At 43.5% G+C, this 16,535-nt stretch overlaps 1 protein-coding gene across 1 annotated transcript; it reads right to left on the bottom strand.

The window, feature by feature from the left end:
- Positions 1 to 3,045: 3,045 nt before the first annotated feature.
- Positions 3,046 to 9,095, bottom strand: LOC311099264 (alpha-tocopherol transfer protein-like). Its single transcript, XM_084139965.1, has 5 exons — positions 8,730 to 9,095; positions 6,163 to 6,316; positions 4,499 to 4,692; positions 4,038 to 4,148; positions 3,046 to 3,765 (listed from the first exon to the last, which is right to left on the bottom strand). Exons 1-5 carry the CDS (start codon positions 8,946 to 8,948, stop codon positions 3,523 to 3,525), a joined length of 921 nt encoding a protein of 306 aa, XP_083996091.1. The 5' UTR covers positions 8,949 to 9,095; the 3' UTR covers positions 3,046 to 3,522.
- Between the last annotated feature and the right edge of the window lie 7,440 nt (positions 9,096 to 16,535).

Genomic DNA, 16,535 nt, shown 5'->3' on the forward strand with positions numbered 1-16,535 from the left:
CGGGGATAGGCCTCAGCCAAATGGGCAGGTGGAGTTCATGAACCAGGAGCTGGGGAGGTTTCTTCGTTGCCACTGTCAGGACCGGCAGGGTGAGTGGGCGAGGTTTCTTCCCTGGGCAGAATATGCCCAGAACTCCCTCGTTCACTCCTCCACGGGGCTCACTCCCTTCCAATGCGTCCTGGGGTACCAGCCGGCCCTGGACCCTTGGACACCCAGCCAGACTGATGAGTGGTTTCGCAGGGCCGGACAGGTCTGGGACGCCGCACATGTCCGTCTCCAGCGGGCCATTCGTCAGCAGAAGGACCAAGCTGACCACTACCGCAGTGAGGCTCCCGTATTCCAGCCTGGTGAAACTGAGCCCCCGGTTTGTGGGGCTGTTTAAGGTCCTCCGGCGGATTAATGAGGTGTCGTACCGGCTGCTCCTTCCCCCTCACTACCGTGTCTCACCTAATTTCATGTGTCTCTCCTCATGCCGGTGGTTCCTGGTCCTCTGGCGGATGCCGTCCCCCGGGGTACGCCCCCTCCGCCCCTGGACATTGACGGGAGTCCGGCGTATGCTGTGAGGGATCTGCTGGACTCCAGGTTCCGTGGGGGACGGCTCCATTACCTGGTGGACTGGGAGGGGTATGGCCCTGAGGAGAGGAGCTGGGTTCCGGCTGGGGACATTCTGGACCCCAACCTAATTCGGGACTTCCATCGTCGCCGCCCTGACTGGCCCGATCCTTATCCTCGGGGTCGTCCTCCTGGCCGGCAAAGTCCTGTGGCGGGAGCTGTCCTGTGGCGGGTACTGTCACGTCTCCTCCTGTTGCTCCCCTCCTACGTTCTGATTCGCCGGTCTACTGAGCCACCGGTCTGAGCACACTACCTCGGCAAACACAGGAATGGAAACCCAACGCACCCTAATCACCTCCAGCGCACCTGCACCTCATCTCATCACAACCACTATATAGCCCTGGACTGTTTGTTCATTGTTGTGTGTAATTGTTAGCATCGTGTCGTTTACTCGCTCTTTGTTATTCTCTTTTTCATTGTGAAGCAAACCTTTACCTTGTTAATTCCTGCGTCTGCGTCCTGCCTCTTCGTATACTCAGTACTTGTCACAACGGGACGGTTGAGCTAACGTGCGCTAATGTGATTAGCATGACTATTGTAAGTAACAGCAAACTTTCCAGGACATAGACATGTCTAATATGGGCAGAACGCTTAAATTATTGTTAATCTAACTGCACTGTCCAATTTACAGTAGCTATTACAGTGAAAAAATACCATGCTATTGTTTGAGGAGAGTGCACAACAACAAAAAACTTTCACAGCAACTGGTTTGATACATTCACCTCTGAAGATAAATGATGTACTTACATTCAGTAATCTTGTTCTGATTTGTCATCCTAAGCGTCCCAGAGATAAAATGTAGCATAGTTTTTTTTTACAAAATCCATTTTTATATTCAAATGTAGGAACTGGGTTCTACAGTTTGAACCCCTGCTGTCTCTGGCTCCACACCCACCCCGCCCGGCCATCTAGATGTGTGAAAGTTAGTGTGTAAGCTAATGATCCATCGTGTATGACATTACTGGGAGTGTGTAAACTTACATTTTGTATTACCATATCATTGTTGTATGTTCTCTATAGTTATGTACTTCAACATGTATAAATTTGGCACATTTGGGCAGACTTGATAAAAAATAGTCCAGTATTGCAATTAGGGGTGTAACGATCCATCTACTACATCGATGTATCGATTTATATTCCTATGATCCAACTACATCGATCTGTGCTCGGCGAGTTGGCCTTTTGGACAACATATATCAATCTAACATCGTTTTAAAATGTAATAAATCGATTGTATCGATACTAGGAAATAACCCATTGGATTTAAGCACGTCAGACTTTATATGGATGTTTTTTCTTAGCACTTTTAATGATAAAGGCTTTAAATATTACTCGATTCAGTCTGCCTATCCGTGACGTCATCGCCCCGCGCCAGCAGCAGCGCAAAGGCGCAAAGACAACAAAACATAGCATGGCGGACGACAGAGGAGAAGCCGACGAGCGAGAAATTATCAAGCCACCATTGCGGTCCTTACAAGAAACAGGAATCTAGGAAACTTCACCTGCACTGTCCAGTATCCAGGTATTTATTTCAGTCACACTGGTTGAATTTTTGGCTAAAAGGTTACTGAATCGATTTCAAGTCACTGAATCGTTTCGGATCGTATCGTTCTAAATGAACCAATATCGTCCTTGAATCGTATCGACAACCACGAATCGTGATACAAATCGAATCGTTGTTAAAACGAATCGTTACACCCCTAATTGCAATGCTTCACTGGATCAAATCTAAATTGCGCCTAAACTGCAATATATTGTGGCCTTTCTCTTCCATGTTTTTTTGTTTGTATTATATTTTACCAGATCTAATGTGTTATATTCCCCTACATTAATTTCACATTTCCAGAAACTTCAAAGTGTTTCCTTTCAAATGTGATCAAGAATATGCATATCCTTGCTTCAGGTCCTGAGCTACAGGCAGTTAGATTTGGGTATGTCATTTTGGGTGAAAATTGAAAAAAAGGGTCAGATCCTTAAGAGGTTAAGGGATTGTAAGTAAGCATTTCAAAGTAAGGTCTACACCTGTTGTATTAGGCGCATGTGACAAATAACATTTGATTTTATTATCTGCAACATGTCTGTTTTGATGGAAACAAACCTATGGTGGGAAAATGTGCATATTTGTTTAATGCATATTTTATAATATTCACATTAACATCTCTTGCAAATTGGATGGAAACCTAGCTTGTGACATCACAGGGTAGGATTAAAAGTAAAAAGTGGTTTTCAAAACTTGCAACAAGTTTCTAGCCAGAGGGAGGGTATTTGCATGCTCCCAACGTCACTGCGATTCTCATAGTGTTTGAAAATCACTCTTAACTTTTGATGTCATCGGCTAGAACTATTTTCTTCCTACAAAATGTTGAAATGTGCCGTTTTCACATATGTAGACACTGGCATTGTGCTGAAGATAATGAAAATGAGGTTGAAAAGTGGTGGAGTTGCCCTTTAATCTTCGTAATTAAAACACCAATCATATAAAAATACAAGTCACTAATACAGTAGACATTCATAAAATTGAACAAATAGCTAAAACGTACATCTTTAACCTTGGTCTTAGTTATAACACATTATGGTAACTGACAGTTGGCTGAGTACCGCTAATACACTTTTTAAAAACCCATAAAACAGGAGATCTAGGTAGTCTAGGTCTAATTCCAAAGTGTTATTCATTAAACACAATGTACTCAACTCTTTTGAGCACTTGGTCCTACCATCATCCCTCATCATCATTCTATCTTTTCATCGACATCTGACAAACTTAATAACCAGGAAACTGGTAGTAAACTTGAAACTAGCATATCATCTTGGAGCTCGAGGGCTAAAGTTGTGCACCCCAACCACTCCAGAAGGATGCTACGAGTTGTGTGGTTGTTGGTTGGTCGTTGAGATACACTCTGGGATGTGGAGTCAGGAGCTGTAGGCGGACTGGCTGTCAGGGTCAGGTTCTGGCTCCAGGTCAGGGATGACCTCATCTCCTGCAGGGTAGATGGAGAGCTGGGTGAGGCGTTCCTCAGACTGCAGGATGTGGGAGGTCCACTCCTGACACACCTCCTCCATGGAGGGGCCGCTGCCCCCGTACTCCTGGGGGAGAATGTCTTCGGAGAAGAAGTCACTCAGAGTCTCTTCGAAGGTGCTGCCGTGCATGTGGATCTAGGAGTAAGACAGAAGGGAATTGACATGAACTAGCATCACTGCCATCATGATAAACATTGTTATTGTTGTCATTATTATCATCAGAGGCAGCATTATCATCATTATCATAATGGGTTATAAGCACCTGCTCTAAACAACATCTGAGGTCACTATCATCATCATCATCATCACCACCATCACTCCCATTGACAATGTATGAAAGAGATGTATCCAGGTGAAGCAAAAGTCATAGTGCAAGAACATGTGAATGGTGAAGAATGGTGACTGACCCGTTGTTTGATCTTATCAGGCAGGAATGGACGGATCATGGCGAAGACGGGTCTGAAGAATATGGGCTCATTGATCAGATGGATCCCTCGCACCTTCAGAGGAAACGAGTCCTGACAAGATCACATTTACAGAGGCTTATTACAGTATTATTACAGGCTTATTCACAGTATAGCTGTGTATGTAGCTATATTATATAAGAGTAACATGAGATATCTGCAATACAGACAACTCTGGATCCAGACATAACCCTAAGCTTCAAAAGTATTGATAATTCTAAGATTATTTCTGAAAGCAGCAGAGGGACCCTTTAAAAACAGCAGTTCTGGGTTCTGTTCATTAGGCACCAAACTAAAGAAAACAGACTGAAACAGGGAGGGACTACCTGTACTGGTTCAATAGGAAACACTCATTTTTCATTGGGTGTCCTAAAGGACTCAACCCAGTTCAACTGATAGCCTACCGTGAGCACAGAGGAGATCCTCTTTGCCAGGGAGGGGTTGATCTGTAGGGCATGAGCGAAGCACCATCCCTGCATGTCGAAGATGGCCTTCAGTCCATTCCTCTGGGTCTCTGTCTCCTGGACGATCAGCTCCGATGTGATCAGACTAACACGGAACACCTCGTAAGCTGTGAAGTCTTTAGGGTTCCACTGGCCTGAGGAGACAAGCAAACATCTCAAATGACAACTTCTCAAATGACCCAATAGAGCAGGGTCCTCCAACCCTGTTCTTGGAGAGCTACCGTCCTGTACGTTTTCACTCCAACCCTAATCTAGCACACTTGATTCTAACAATTAGCTGGTTGATATGCTGAATAAGGTTAGTTGCAACTGGGGTTGGAGCAAAAACCTACAGGAGGGTAGCTCTCCAGGAACAGGGTTAGAGAGCCCTGCTATAGAGCACATAAATTCTAATCTTGACATCAAAGCCAGTTCCACTGCTTTTTAAAAATTATTCCCTTCTATTGAGGGACTGATTTAGACCTGGGATACCAGGTGGGTGCAATTGATTATCAGGTAGAACAGAAAACCAGCAGTGCTCTGGATCTCGTAGGGTAAGATTTGAATAGCCCTGTTATAGAGTATACTATATTAAGTCAAACACTCCTCACATAGCCTTTTACACAGCCCTGTGCCATGGGCAGATGTATCAAAAGGAATAATGTTCAAAGTACATTTCAAGGTTGCTGCGTTCACGTAGCAGAAGTGATACTTCGGTGCATCTCCATACGATTCAAGAGATTAAGTTACCCCAGGATACCCATTGTGGGCGGTAACAGTAGATGACATGGTATCTTTATTCACCTCAGGGGAATTTAACAAAATAAGGTAGCTTTATTCACGTCAGGGGAATTTAGCAAAACAAGGTAGCTTTATTAATGTCAGGGGAATTTAGCTGAGTGCAGTGCACCTCCATACAATTCAAGGTTGCTGCGTTCACGTCAGGGGAACACAGCAGGGGTGAGACTTAGGTGCAACTCCATACGATATGATATGTGGCTCTGTTCACTCCAGGGGAACTGAGCAGGAGTTAACGTCTTCGGTGAAACTCCACATGATTATTGCATTTCCATTTTCGTGTGTTACACTTGCGTTCAGTAGCATCTATGAGTCACATTATTATGAACCAAGGACACAGATGGTTCCTGATGTTGTGAAACTCTCTCTGTTTTTTACAGAACAACTGGTGCTGTGAGATTAGGATATCAGTATTCAAGGTTGCTGTGAGATTAGGATATCAGGATTCAAGGATGCTGTGAGATATCTGGACTTGCTTAGACACAATATATCACAATATATGGGAAAATGAATGGCTGCGTTATTGCCGTTATAATGAGTGCATATGATGCATGGAATGCTAAGGCATAAATTTATGAAAGTGTGTATTCTTATTTTAAATGTATGTAGTTCTGTCCTTCAGCTGTAATTGTCTATTAAATGTTATGTATTATGTCATGTTTTAGGTTTTGTGTGGACCCCAGGAAGAGTGGCTGCTGCTTTAGCAGTAGCTAATGGAGATCCTAATAAAATACTACAAGTAATAAATACTATTTTAAGTGGTTTTATGCAGTGGTGCCATTTGCCTTGCCTGACACCCAGACCACATCATATAGATGAGGACTAACCTATCCTATAGATGAGCACTCTGCTGCCGCTGTGGTCCCGGTCCCTCAGCACTCCATGGTAGTTATTCTGGAGGAGTCCCAGGACAGAGGACGGGTGCAGGTTGGCACTGATCTCTGGGCACTCTCTCCTCCAACGCTGGTAATTAATGAGTAACTATAGGGATGGAGGGAGAGAGGAAGCGAGAGAGAGAGGGAAAGAAAGAGAGAGGGAAAGAAAACATATTTTAGATTGCAACAGAAAAACAACAGCCAGCGGTCAGCCTGTCAAATCATGTCAGGCTATTGAACCAAGCATGACATTCTGAATCAGGGGAGGATGGAGAATGATCTACACCTTTAACTTTGAGGAATTTAAAATCAAAATAAAGAATAAAAAAAGTAAAAATGTTATCCGTCTCATCTACATTTTTTAAATGTTACGAACAACGATTCTGAGGTAAGTTGACCTAATATTTTGTCATTTAGAAAAAGATAATTAGTATATATACAGTACCAGTCAAAAGTTTGGACACACCTACTCATTCAAGGGTTTTCTTTATTTGTACTATTTTCTACATTGTAGAATAATAGTGAAGATGTCAAAAATACGAAATAACACATATGGAATCATGTAGTAACCAAAAAAAGTAATAAACAAATCAAAATATATTTTAGATTCTTCAAAGTAGCCACCCTTTGCCTTGATGACAGCTTTGCACACTCTTGGCATTCTCTCAACCAGCTTCATCAGGAATGCTTTTCCAACAGTCTTGAAGGAGTTCCCACATATGCTGAGCACTTGTTGGCTGCTTTTCCTTCCCTTTGCGGTCCAACTCATCCCAAACTATCTCAATTGGGTTGAGGTCGGGTGATTGTGAAGGACGGGTCATCTGATGCAGCACGTCATCACTCTCCTTCTTGGTCAAATATCCCTTACACAGCCTGAAGGTGTGTTTTGGGTCATTGTCCTGTTGAAAACCAAATTATAGTCCCACTAAGCCCAAACCAGATGGGATGGTGTATCGCTGCAGAATGCTGTGGTAGCCATGCTGGTTAAATGTGCCTTGAATTCTAAATGATTCACTGACAGTGTCACCAGCAAAGCACAACCACACCATCACACCACCTCCTCCATGCTTCACGGTGGGAACCATACATGCAGAGATCATCCGTTCACCTACTCTGCGTCTCACAAAGACACGGCGGTTGGAACCAAAAATCTCAAATTTGGACTTATCAGACCAAAGGACAGATTTCCACTGGTCTAATGTCCATTGCTCGTGTTTCTTGGCCCAAGCAAGTCTCTTCTTCTTACTGGTGTGCTTTAGTAGTGGTTTCTTTGCAGCAATTCGACAATGAAGGCCTGATTCACTCAGTCTCCTCTGAACAGTTGATGTTGAGACGTCTCTGTTACTTGAACTCTGAAGCATTTATTTGGGCTGCAATTTCTGAGGTGCAGTTAACTCTAATTAACTTTTCCTCTGCAGCAGAGGTAACTCTGGGTCTTCCTTTCTTGTAGCGGTCCTCATGAGAGCCAGTTTCATCATAGCGCTTGATGGTTTTTGCGACTGCACATTTTCCAGATTGACTGACCTTCATGTCTTGATGGACTGTCGTTTCTCTTTACTTATTAGAGCTGTTCTTGCCATAATATGGACTTGGTCTTTTACCAAATAGGGCTATCTTCGGTATACCACCCCTACCTTGTCACAACACAACTGATTGGCTCAAACGCATTAAGAAGGAAAGATATTCCACAAATTAACTTTTAACAAGGCACACCTGTTAATTGAAATGCATTCCAGGTGACTACCTCATGAAGCTGGTTGAGAGAATGCCAAGAGTGTGCAAAGCTGTCATCAAGGCAAAGGGTGGCTACTTTGAACAATCTGAAATCTAAAATATATTTTGCTTTGTTTAACACTTTTTTGGTTACTACATGATTCCATATGTGTTATTTCATAGTTTTGATGTCTTCACTATTATTCTACAATGTAGAAAATAGTAAAAATAAAGAAAAACCCTGGAATGAGTTGGTGTGTCCAAACATTTGACTGGTACTATATATATATATATATATATATACCATTTGGGGAGCCTAAAAACAAATTATCCACTTGTTTAGAGATACAAAAAAGTATCAGTTTTTTATAAAACAGTAGCATTTAAGGTGAGTGAGTAGGGGGTAACTAACTAGACTTTAGCTTTTAAGAGTTAATAAATAAAAAATCAAAATAAAACGTATAAATTTGTTTTTAAACACACTAATCTTCTACACTAGTACTTTGGAAAAACTGCTTTTTGGGTCAGCAATTTCACATTGTTCTTGGGAGGGGAGGGGGGGGGGGCTTGTTACGCCACGTTACCCTACATACAGCCTGATTAATCAGACTAGCATCGACACAACTTTCTTTCACTGACAAACAGTTTTGATTCCAAGTTCTAAACGACTGCAAAATGCATTGACACAACTTTCTTTCACTGACAAACAGTTTTGATTCCAAGTTCTAAACGACTGCAGAATGCATTGAAACCATATCTTAAATAGTTACAATTTACAATACAGTTAACCCACCGCGGATACCAACCTTCAGTGACAGCTCAACATCAAAGTCTCTCGCTCTCAGAAACTTTATTAGAAAACTGTCCGACCAATTCAAGCTGTCCTGCGGGTCGATGATGTCTTTCTGTGCCCTCTGTCTCAGTTGTAATAAATAACGTTGGACAACATTTGAGTCGTCGGGTAAACTATTTAGGTCTCCTTCATAATCTCTCTCCTCTCCAGACATGTCGGAACTGTATGACATTTCACGCCCACCACACACAAAAGTAGGCTATTCTATTTACATAAAGGAAAATGGAGAAACCATGCAGTCAAAATGGAATTGAAATCATTTCTGCTCTTCAACCCGCACGCGGTTCACCTAGGCAAGGCCCTACTCACCGCTTGCAACAAGGCAAATAATCGAAGCGCGTGTCAACAAACATGATGAAATCAAGGCAACTGTACAGCCTATTGGTGGTGAGGGGTAAACCTTTGTTTTCAAGTACTTCTCGACCTAAAGTCTACTGCCATTATACGTTGCAGCAAGGCAAGACAGTGGAAAAACGTGTGCAGTGACTTGTGGAATAGGCCAATGAGCTGTAATTAGTCTAAATAAATTGTTATGTTATGCTACAATTCAAACACTTAACAATGCAGGCTATTTAAGCAATAAGGCCCTAGGGGGTGTGGTATATGGCCAATATACCACTGCCAAGGGCTGTTTTTAGCACGACACAATGTGGAGTGTCTGGATACAGCCCTTAGCCGTGGTATATTGGCCATATACCATAAACCTCTGATGTGCCTTATTGCTAATATAAACTGGTTACCAACCTAATTAGAGCAGTAAAAATACATGTTTTGTCATACCTGTGGTATATGGTCTGATATACCACGGCTGTCAGCCAATCAGCATTCAGGACTCAAACCACCCAGTTTATAATACACTATACAAAAGTATGTGGACAACTGCTCGTCGAACATCTTATTCCAAAATCATCGGCATTAACATGGAGTTGGTCCCCCCTTTGCTGCTATAACAGCCTCCACTCTTCTGGGAAGGCTTTCCACTAGATGTTGGAACATTGCTGCGGGGACTTGCTTCCATTCAGCCACAAGAGCATTAGTGAGGTTGGGCACTAATGTTGGGCGATTAGGCCTGGCTCACAGTCAGCGTTCCAATTCATCCCAAAGGTGTTCGGTGGGGTTGAGGTCAGGGCTCTGTACAGGCCAGTCAAGTTCTTCCACACCGATCTCAACAAACCAATTCTGTATGGACCTCGCTTTGTGTACGGGGGCATTGTGTCATGCTGAATCAGGAAAGGGCTTTCCCCAAACTGTTGCCACAAAGTTGGAAGCACAGAATCGTCTAGAATGTCATTGTGTGCTGTAGCGTTAAGATTTCCCTTCACTGGAACTAAGGGGCCTAGCCCGAACCATAAAAAACAGCCCCAGAACATTATTCCTCCTCCACCAAACTTTACAGTTGGCACTATGCATTGGGGCAGGTAGTGTTCTCCTGGCATCTGCCAAACCCAGATTCGTCCATCGGACTGCCAGATGGTGAAGCGTGAATCATCACTTCAAAGAACGCATTTCCACTGCTCCAGTCAAATGGCGGCGAGCTTTACACAACTCCAGCCGAAGCTTGGCATTAGGCATGGTGATCCTAGGCTTGTGTGAGGCTGCTTGGCCATGGAAACCCATTTCATGAAGCTCCTGATGAACAGTTATTGTGCTGACGTTGCTTCCAGAGGCAGTTTGGAACTCTGTAGTGAGTGTTGCAACCGAGGACAGATTATTTTTACATGCTACGTGCATCAGCACTCGGCGGTCCCGTTCTGTGAGCTTGTGTGGCCTACCACTTTGCGGCTGAGCTGTTGTTGCTCCTAGATGTTTCCTCTTCACAATAAGGAACAGCACTTACAGTTCACCAGGGCAGCTCTAGCAGGGCAGAAATGTGACATACCGACTTGTTGGAAATATGGCATCCTATGACGGTGCCATGTTGAAAGTCACTGAGCTCTTCAGTAAGGCCATTCTACTGCCAATGTTTGTCTAGGGAGATTGCATGGCTGTGTGCTCGATTTTATACAACTGTCAGCAACGGGTGTGGCTGAAATAGCCGAATCCACAAATTTGAAGGGGTGTCCATATACACTATACATACAAAAGTATCTATTTGGTCATGGATCACTCCCCAAACTGAATAAAATACTGATAGATTAATTATTAATGACTAATTATTACACCCTGAAACTGTGTGAAATGTGTTGGAAATGTGTGAGTGTAGGACCAGTAAAGACTATGGCATTGAGCTACTATTTAGCAATGTGAGTAAGAGTTAGACCAGACAACAAAGGAGAACTGTCTAAACCAAGATAAAGGGGCCTCCCAATTTAGGGAGGAGAGAAACTGTTAGACTTTTTGAGGAGTATGCAGGATATTGTGAGGATGCGATAACTGAAGTTTGCCACCTGGCCGAGCAAGGAGTAGGAAAATATAAGAACAGTGTGTGTCCTAAGGGTCAGGAGAGCAGAGGAAAACATGAGCTGAACCGAAGTGTGTGTGTGCTTACAGGATGTGTATAGTGGAAAAATACAGGCCGCCTAAGGGGGGGGGATGTTTTTATGACGTATGAGTATAAAAGATGGACTCTGAAATTGTGATGGCAGAATTCTCAATGAATAAATATCTCTGACTATGCAGACCGGGACTCTGTCCGTTACTTAAATCCCAAAATACTTACAACCTTTTGGGAGACGCACAGAGACACTGAAATAGTTTGTTAAATAATTCACATAACAAATACTTCCAGAGAATGAAAAGGCATAGTGTACCATTACAAAAGTGGCCGTAAAATGTTACCTTGTCTCTACAATCTATCATATAATTGTATCCTTTGTCATCTACCCACATGTACATACACTGCTCAAAAAAATAAAGGGAACACTTAAACAACACAATGTAACTCCAAGTCAATCACACTTCTGTGAAATCAAACTGTCCACTTAGGAAGCAACACTGATTGACAATACATTTCACATGCTGTTGTGCAAATGGAATAGACAACAGGTGGAAATTATAGGCAATTAGCAAGACACCCCCAATAAAGAAGTGGTTCTGCAGGTGGTGACCACAGACCACTTCTCAGTTCCTATGCTTCCTGGCTGATGTTTTGGTCACTTTTGAATGCTGGCGGTGCTTTCACTCTAGTGGTAGCATGAGACGGAGTCTACAACCCACACAAGTGGCTCAGGTAGTGCAGCTCATCCAGGATGGCACATCAATGCGAGCTGTGGCAAGAAGGTTTGCTCTGTCTGTCAGCGTAGTGTCCAGAGCATGGAGGCGCTACCAGGAGACAGGCCAGTACATCAGGAGACGTGGAGGAGGCCGTAGGAGGGCAACAACCCAGCAGCAGGACTGCTACCTCCGCCTTTGTGCAAGGAGGAGCAGGAGGAGCACTGCCAGAGCCCTGCAAAATGACCTCCAGCAGGCCACAAATGTGCATGTGTCTGCTCAAACGGTCAGAAACAGACTCCATGAGGGTGGTATGAGGGCCCGACGTCCACAGGTGGGGGTTGTGCTTACAGCCCAACACCGTGCAGGACGTTTGGCATTTGCCAGAGAACACCAAGATTGGCAAATTCGCCTCTGGCGCCCTATGCTCTTCACAGATGAAAGCAGGTTCACACTGAGCACTTGACAGACGTGACAGAGTCTGGAGACGCCGTGGAGAACGTTCTGCTGCCTGCAACATCCTCCAGCATGACCGGTTTGGCGGAGGGTCAGTCATGGTGTGGGGTGGCATTTCTTTGGGGGGCCGCACAGCCCTCCATGTGCTTGCCAGAGGTAGCCTGACTGCCATTAGGTACCGAGATGAGATCCTCAGACCCCTTGTGAGACCATATGCTGGTGCGGTTGGCCCTGGCTTCCTCCTAATGCAAGACAATGCTAGACCTCATGTGGCTGGAGTGTGTCAGCAGTTCCTGCAAGAGGAAGGCATTGATGCTATGGACTGGCCCGCCCGTTCCCCAGACCTGAATCCAATTGAGCACATCTGGGACATCATGTCTCGCTCCATCCACCAACGCCACGTTGCACCACAGACTGTCCAGGAGTTGGCGGATGCTTTAGTCCAGGTCTGGCAGGAGATCCCTCAGGAGACCATCCGCCACCTCATCAGGAGCATGCCCAGGCGTTGTAGGGAAGTCATACAGGCACGTGGAGGCCACACACACTACTGAGCCTCATTTTGACTTGTTTTTAGGACATTACATCAAAGTTGGATCAGCCTGTAGTGTGGTTTTCCACTTTAATTTTGAGGGTGACTCCAAATCCAGACCTCCATGGGTTGATACATTTGATTTCCATTGATAATTTTTGTGTGATTTTGTTGTCAGCACATTCAACTATGTAAAGAAAAAAGTATTTAATAAGATTATTTCATTCATTCAGATCTAGGATGTGTTATTTTAGTGTTCCCTTAATTTTTTTGAGCAGTGTATTACCTCAATTACCTCGACTAGCTGGTGCCCCCGCACATTGACTCTGCACCGGTACCCCCCTGTATATAGCCTCCCTACTGTTATTTTATTTTACTGCAGCTCTTTAGTTATTTGCTTTTATTTTTTTACTTAACACTTTTTCTATTTTACTTTATTTTTTTTAATGCATTGTTGGTTAAGGGCTTGTAAGTAAGCATTTCACTGTAATGTCTACAGCTGTTGTATTCGGCGCATGTGGCAAATAAAATTTGATTTGATTGATCCTTTCTAACAATGTAACAATTTGTATTTAAACCTTTCCCCAGGGCTGTGTCGTGTTGATCCACATTTAATATAGCGGATGTCCCAAATAGGGACATGAGCATATTATTTTGGTGTCAAATCTGTGGCTGGCCTTGGCCTATACAATATATTTTCTGTTTTATAGGAGAAACATGGGAGGTTTCAGCCTGCCAAGCATGGGCATGACACTATTACTTTGAGTAGCTATAAGAAGTCATTTCATTGACACCTCCCTATGCAAAAGAAACCAAAATGTATAGGAAAATATTCACACCAGTCTACATTCAAACATCATAGAATGCCCACAAGAGGTCATAGAAACTGCGGCATCTGCAGAACAAGTAAATGATGGAAGAGAATGAATAAAGAGGAAATAAATAAGTACAGAAGGATGAAAAGAAAGAACTACGAGTCCAGTCATTTTGTGTTTGATCTTTTTTTTTTTTTTTACTCAAAAACAGTATAACAGGGTGCGGGAGGCGATCCAGGCACCTAAGTTAGCAGAGAATGCCAAATGCATGAGGAGTACTCCTTTAAGGTTGTAGTTACAGTGACCAGAGGTACAGGGTACGATGACAGTACACAGGGCGAGCATGTCCAAAAACTGGAACATAAAACAACGCTCTCGGGACACATGGGACATTTAAACGTAGTCCGTTTCATATAATTCATACAGGATCTTTATTAAGTCTTTATAACGTTCTAGGCATAAGGGAAACATGGTTACGTTCCACAAACTTTCTAAAGAGCTTTGTTTTGGTCCAGGCTTTTGCTACAGTAGATTCCACTCTTCTTCCATGGGGAGGATCCATTTGAGTGACAGCTTTGAGAGATCCATTGATCCAATGAGAAGCGACAGGGAAACGGGTCCAGTGCAACTCCACCCTTAGCATTCATAGATCAGCTGGAACATACTCCAAGCAAGGCGTGTGTGTACAGGGTATGCTTGTAAGCAGGGTGTGTATAAGCACTTCGGAGAGTGTGTGCATGTATATTTACAATATCTCTGTATGTGTGTGTGGGCCCTCCAAGGGTGTGACGTTAATCTAGGAATGTAACAAAATGATTGCTAAATATTTACTTATTTCCCCACTAGGTCCATTGGTTGACCTAGAGGTGTAGTCTCCAGACCTGAAGAGACCACAATATCTGAAAATGTAACAACTGATGGCCATCACCATCTTAACAACGGGCGGGGGACCAAGGTCGCACAGGGTGTTAACTCGTTACTAGTTGTGTCCCATATTTTGCGCATTCGTCAGGAAAATGAATCGCTCGCTTATTCGGTCTGTTATGATTCTTTTTTAGCAGCTAAAGTGCACAAGTAGGTACACATTGATGGCAAATCATTTATTTTTGCCAGAAATTGGACAATCGGATGAGGTGGAATCTAGTTAAATATTGACTCATTGATCTACAAAGCACTGAGGCCCAATGAAAATCAACAGTTTGCCCTGAGACACTGGAGTCCCCCCCTCCCTCGGGTACAAACACTGCTTGACACTTATTAAGACTTATTACAGGGATAAAGCATGGCCGTTATTGCTCACCAGCTCAATTCAAGTCTATGGGCCTCTGTGGAGGGTCCCATCTCAGCTGGGCAAGGCCGACAGTAAAGCTCAACCATAAAGAGACGGGGCATATCTAAAATTACACCCTATTCCCTATATAGCGCAATATAGTGTGCTACTTTTAGTGCACTATATCAGCAATAGGGTGTCATTTGGGATGGAGCCACAAATAGATCACCATGTTGTCTTTTCTTGGTTCTCTTCTTCACCACATTATTTAAGACTAGTTCCCCCAGACCACATTTAAGCTCCATCAGGCTTTCCACAATCACCATTATAGTTGACCTATAAACTACGAAATGCAGCTTGAGAAGCATGGGCCAAATCCTAACCTGAGATACACTTGGGTTAACTGGGCATATCAAGTTAGGATTCTACCCTATACAATTGCTTATATCTTTACAGTGTTAGTAAATCTACCTGGGCATACAGAATGGAGGTTAAAACCCTCAGGTGGCTTTTAGGAAGGGCAGGGATTCTGGGAAATGGTGTTTACTAAGTATGAGTAGAAGGCTTAAAGCTTTTGCCTTCATTAGAACTGAGAAATGCATCGGATTCATTCTAATATTCAAGTCTCCTTAGGTGAGCCAATGCAGACCCTTCTCTTTGGAGTCTTTATGTGAGAGCACACACATTGCATTTCTTGGCTGGAGTTACTAACAGAATGATACATTCAACAAATGCCCCAAAGTGAGAAGTGTCCGAGCTAAGAACACATCCAAGGCTAGGAATAAAATGTCTGGATGGATGGAATGACTTAGATTTCTGCTACAGAAAAATATGATGCTGTTAGACAGTAGAATTAAACTACTACTAATATTAATTTCAGTTAGGGTTAACCCTTATGTACAAAAAGACACTAAACACACCCAGGAAGTGGAAATCAGAATGGACAGGGTGTGTAGATGGAGATGATTGGCAGGTGAAGAGGCCAACCCCTGCACATCCCCAGATACACGACGCCTCACTCCTAACTGGCATTGGGTGTTCAGACCTAAGATCTAATGGAATGGCAAGGACCAGGAGTTTTCCCAACTATGACACCCGCCCAGGAAAAACTCTGGGCCCCAATTATAACACAGTCAGGGGAAACTCCTGGCCCTACTGATGGCTAAACTCAATTTCAGAACAGAGCTGGGCTGTGGTGCTTAGTGGACGCAAAGCAGCATATCATCACATACAGAACTAGGATGTCTAGAACAGACATACGTATCACAGGTGGCTGGCTGGTGGCACCTTAGGATGTGATTTTCTCCTGACCGTGTGACCTGACTCGAAAAAACTAATGTCGCATGGCCAAGAAAAAGTAAGGGCCCTAATAGTGAAATATATTTTCTATAGATTTCATTTCTATCTGCTGTGCAATATCACAAAAAGGTGCTGCAGGAGCAATCCAATGTCTGCATTAGCTGTGCAGCATTTACGGTGATACAGCCTCTGCAGAAGTCAGGGCATTCATACTTATTTCGCTTCGCGGAGCAGCGCAGA

This window comes from Coregonus lavaretus (assembly GCF_964263955.1).
Source record: "Coregonus lavaretus genome assembly, chromosome: 23".
In the NCBI taxonomy this organism is placed as follows: Eukaryota; Metazoa; Chordata; class Actinopteri; order Salmoniformes; family Salmonidae; genus Coregonus; species Coregonus lavaretus.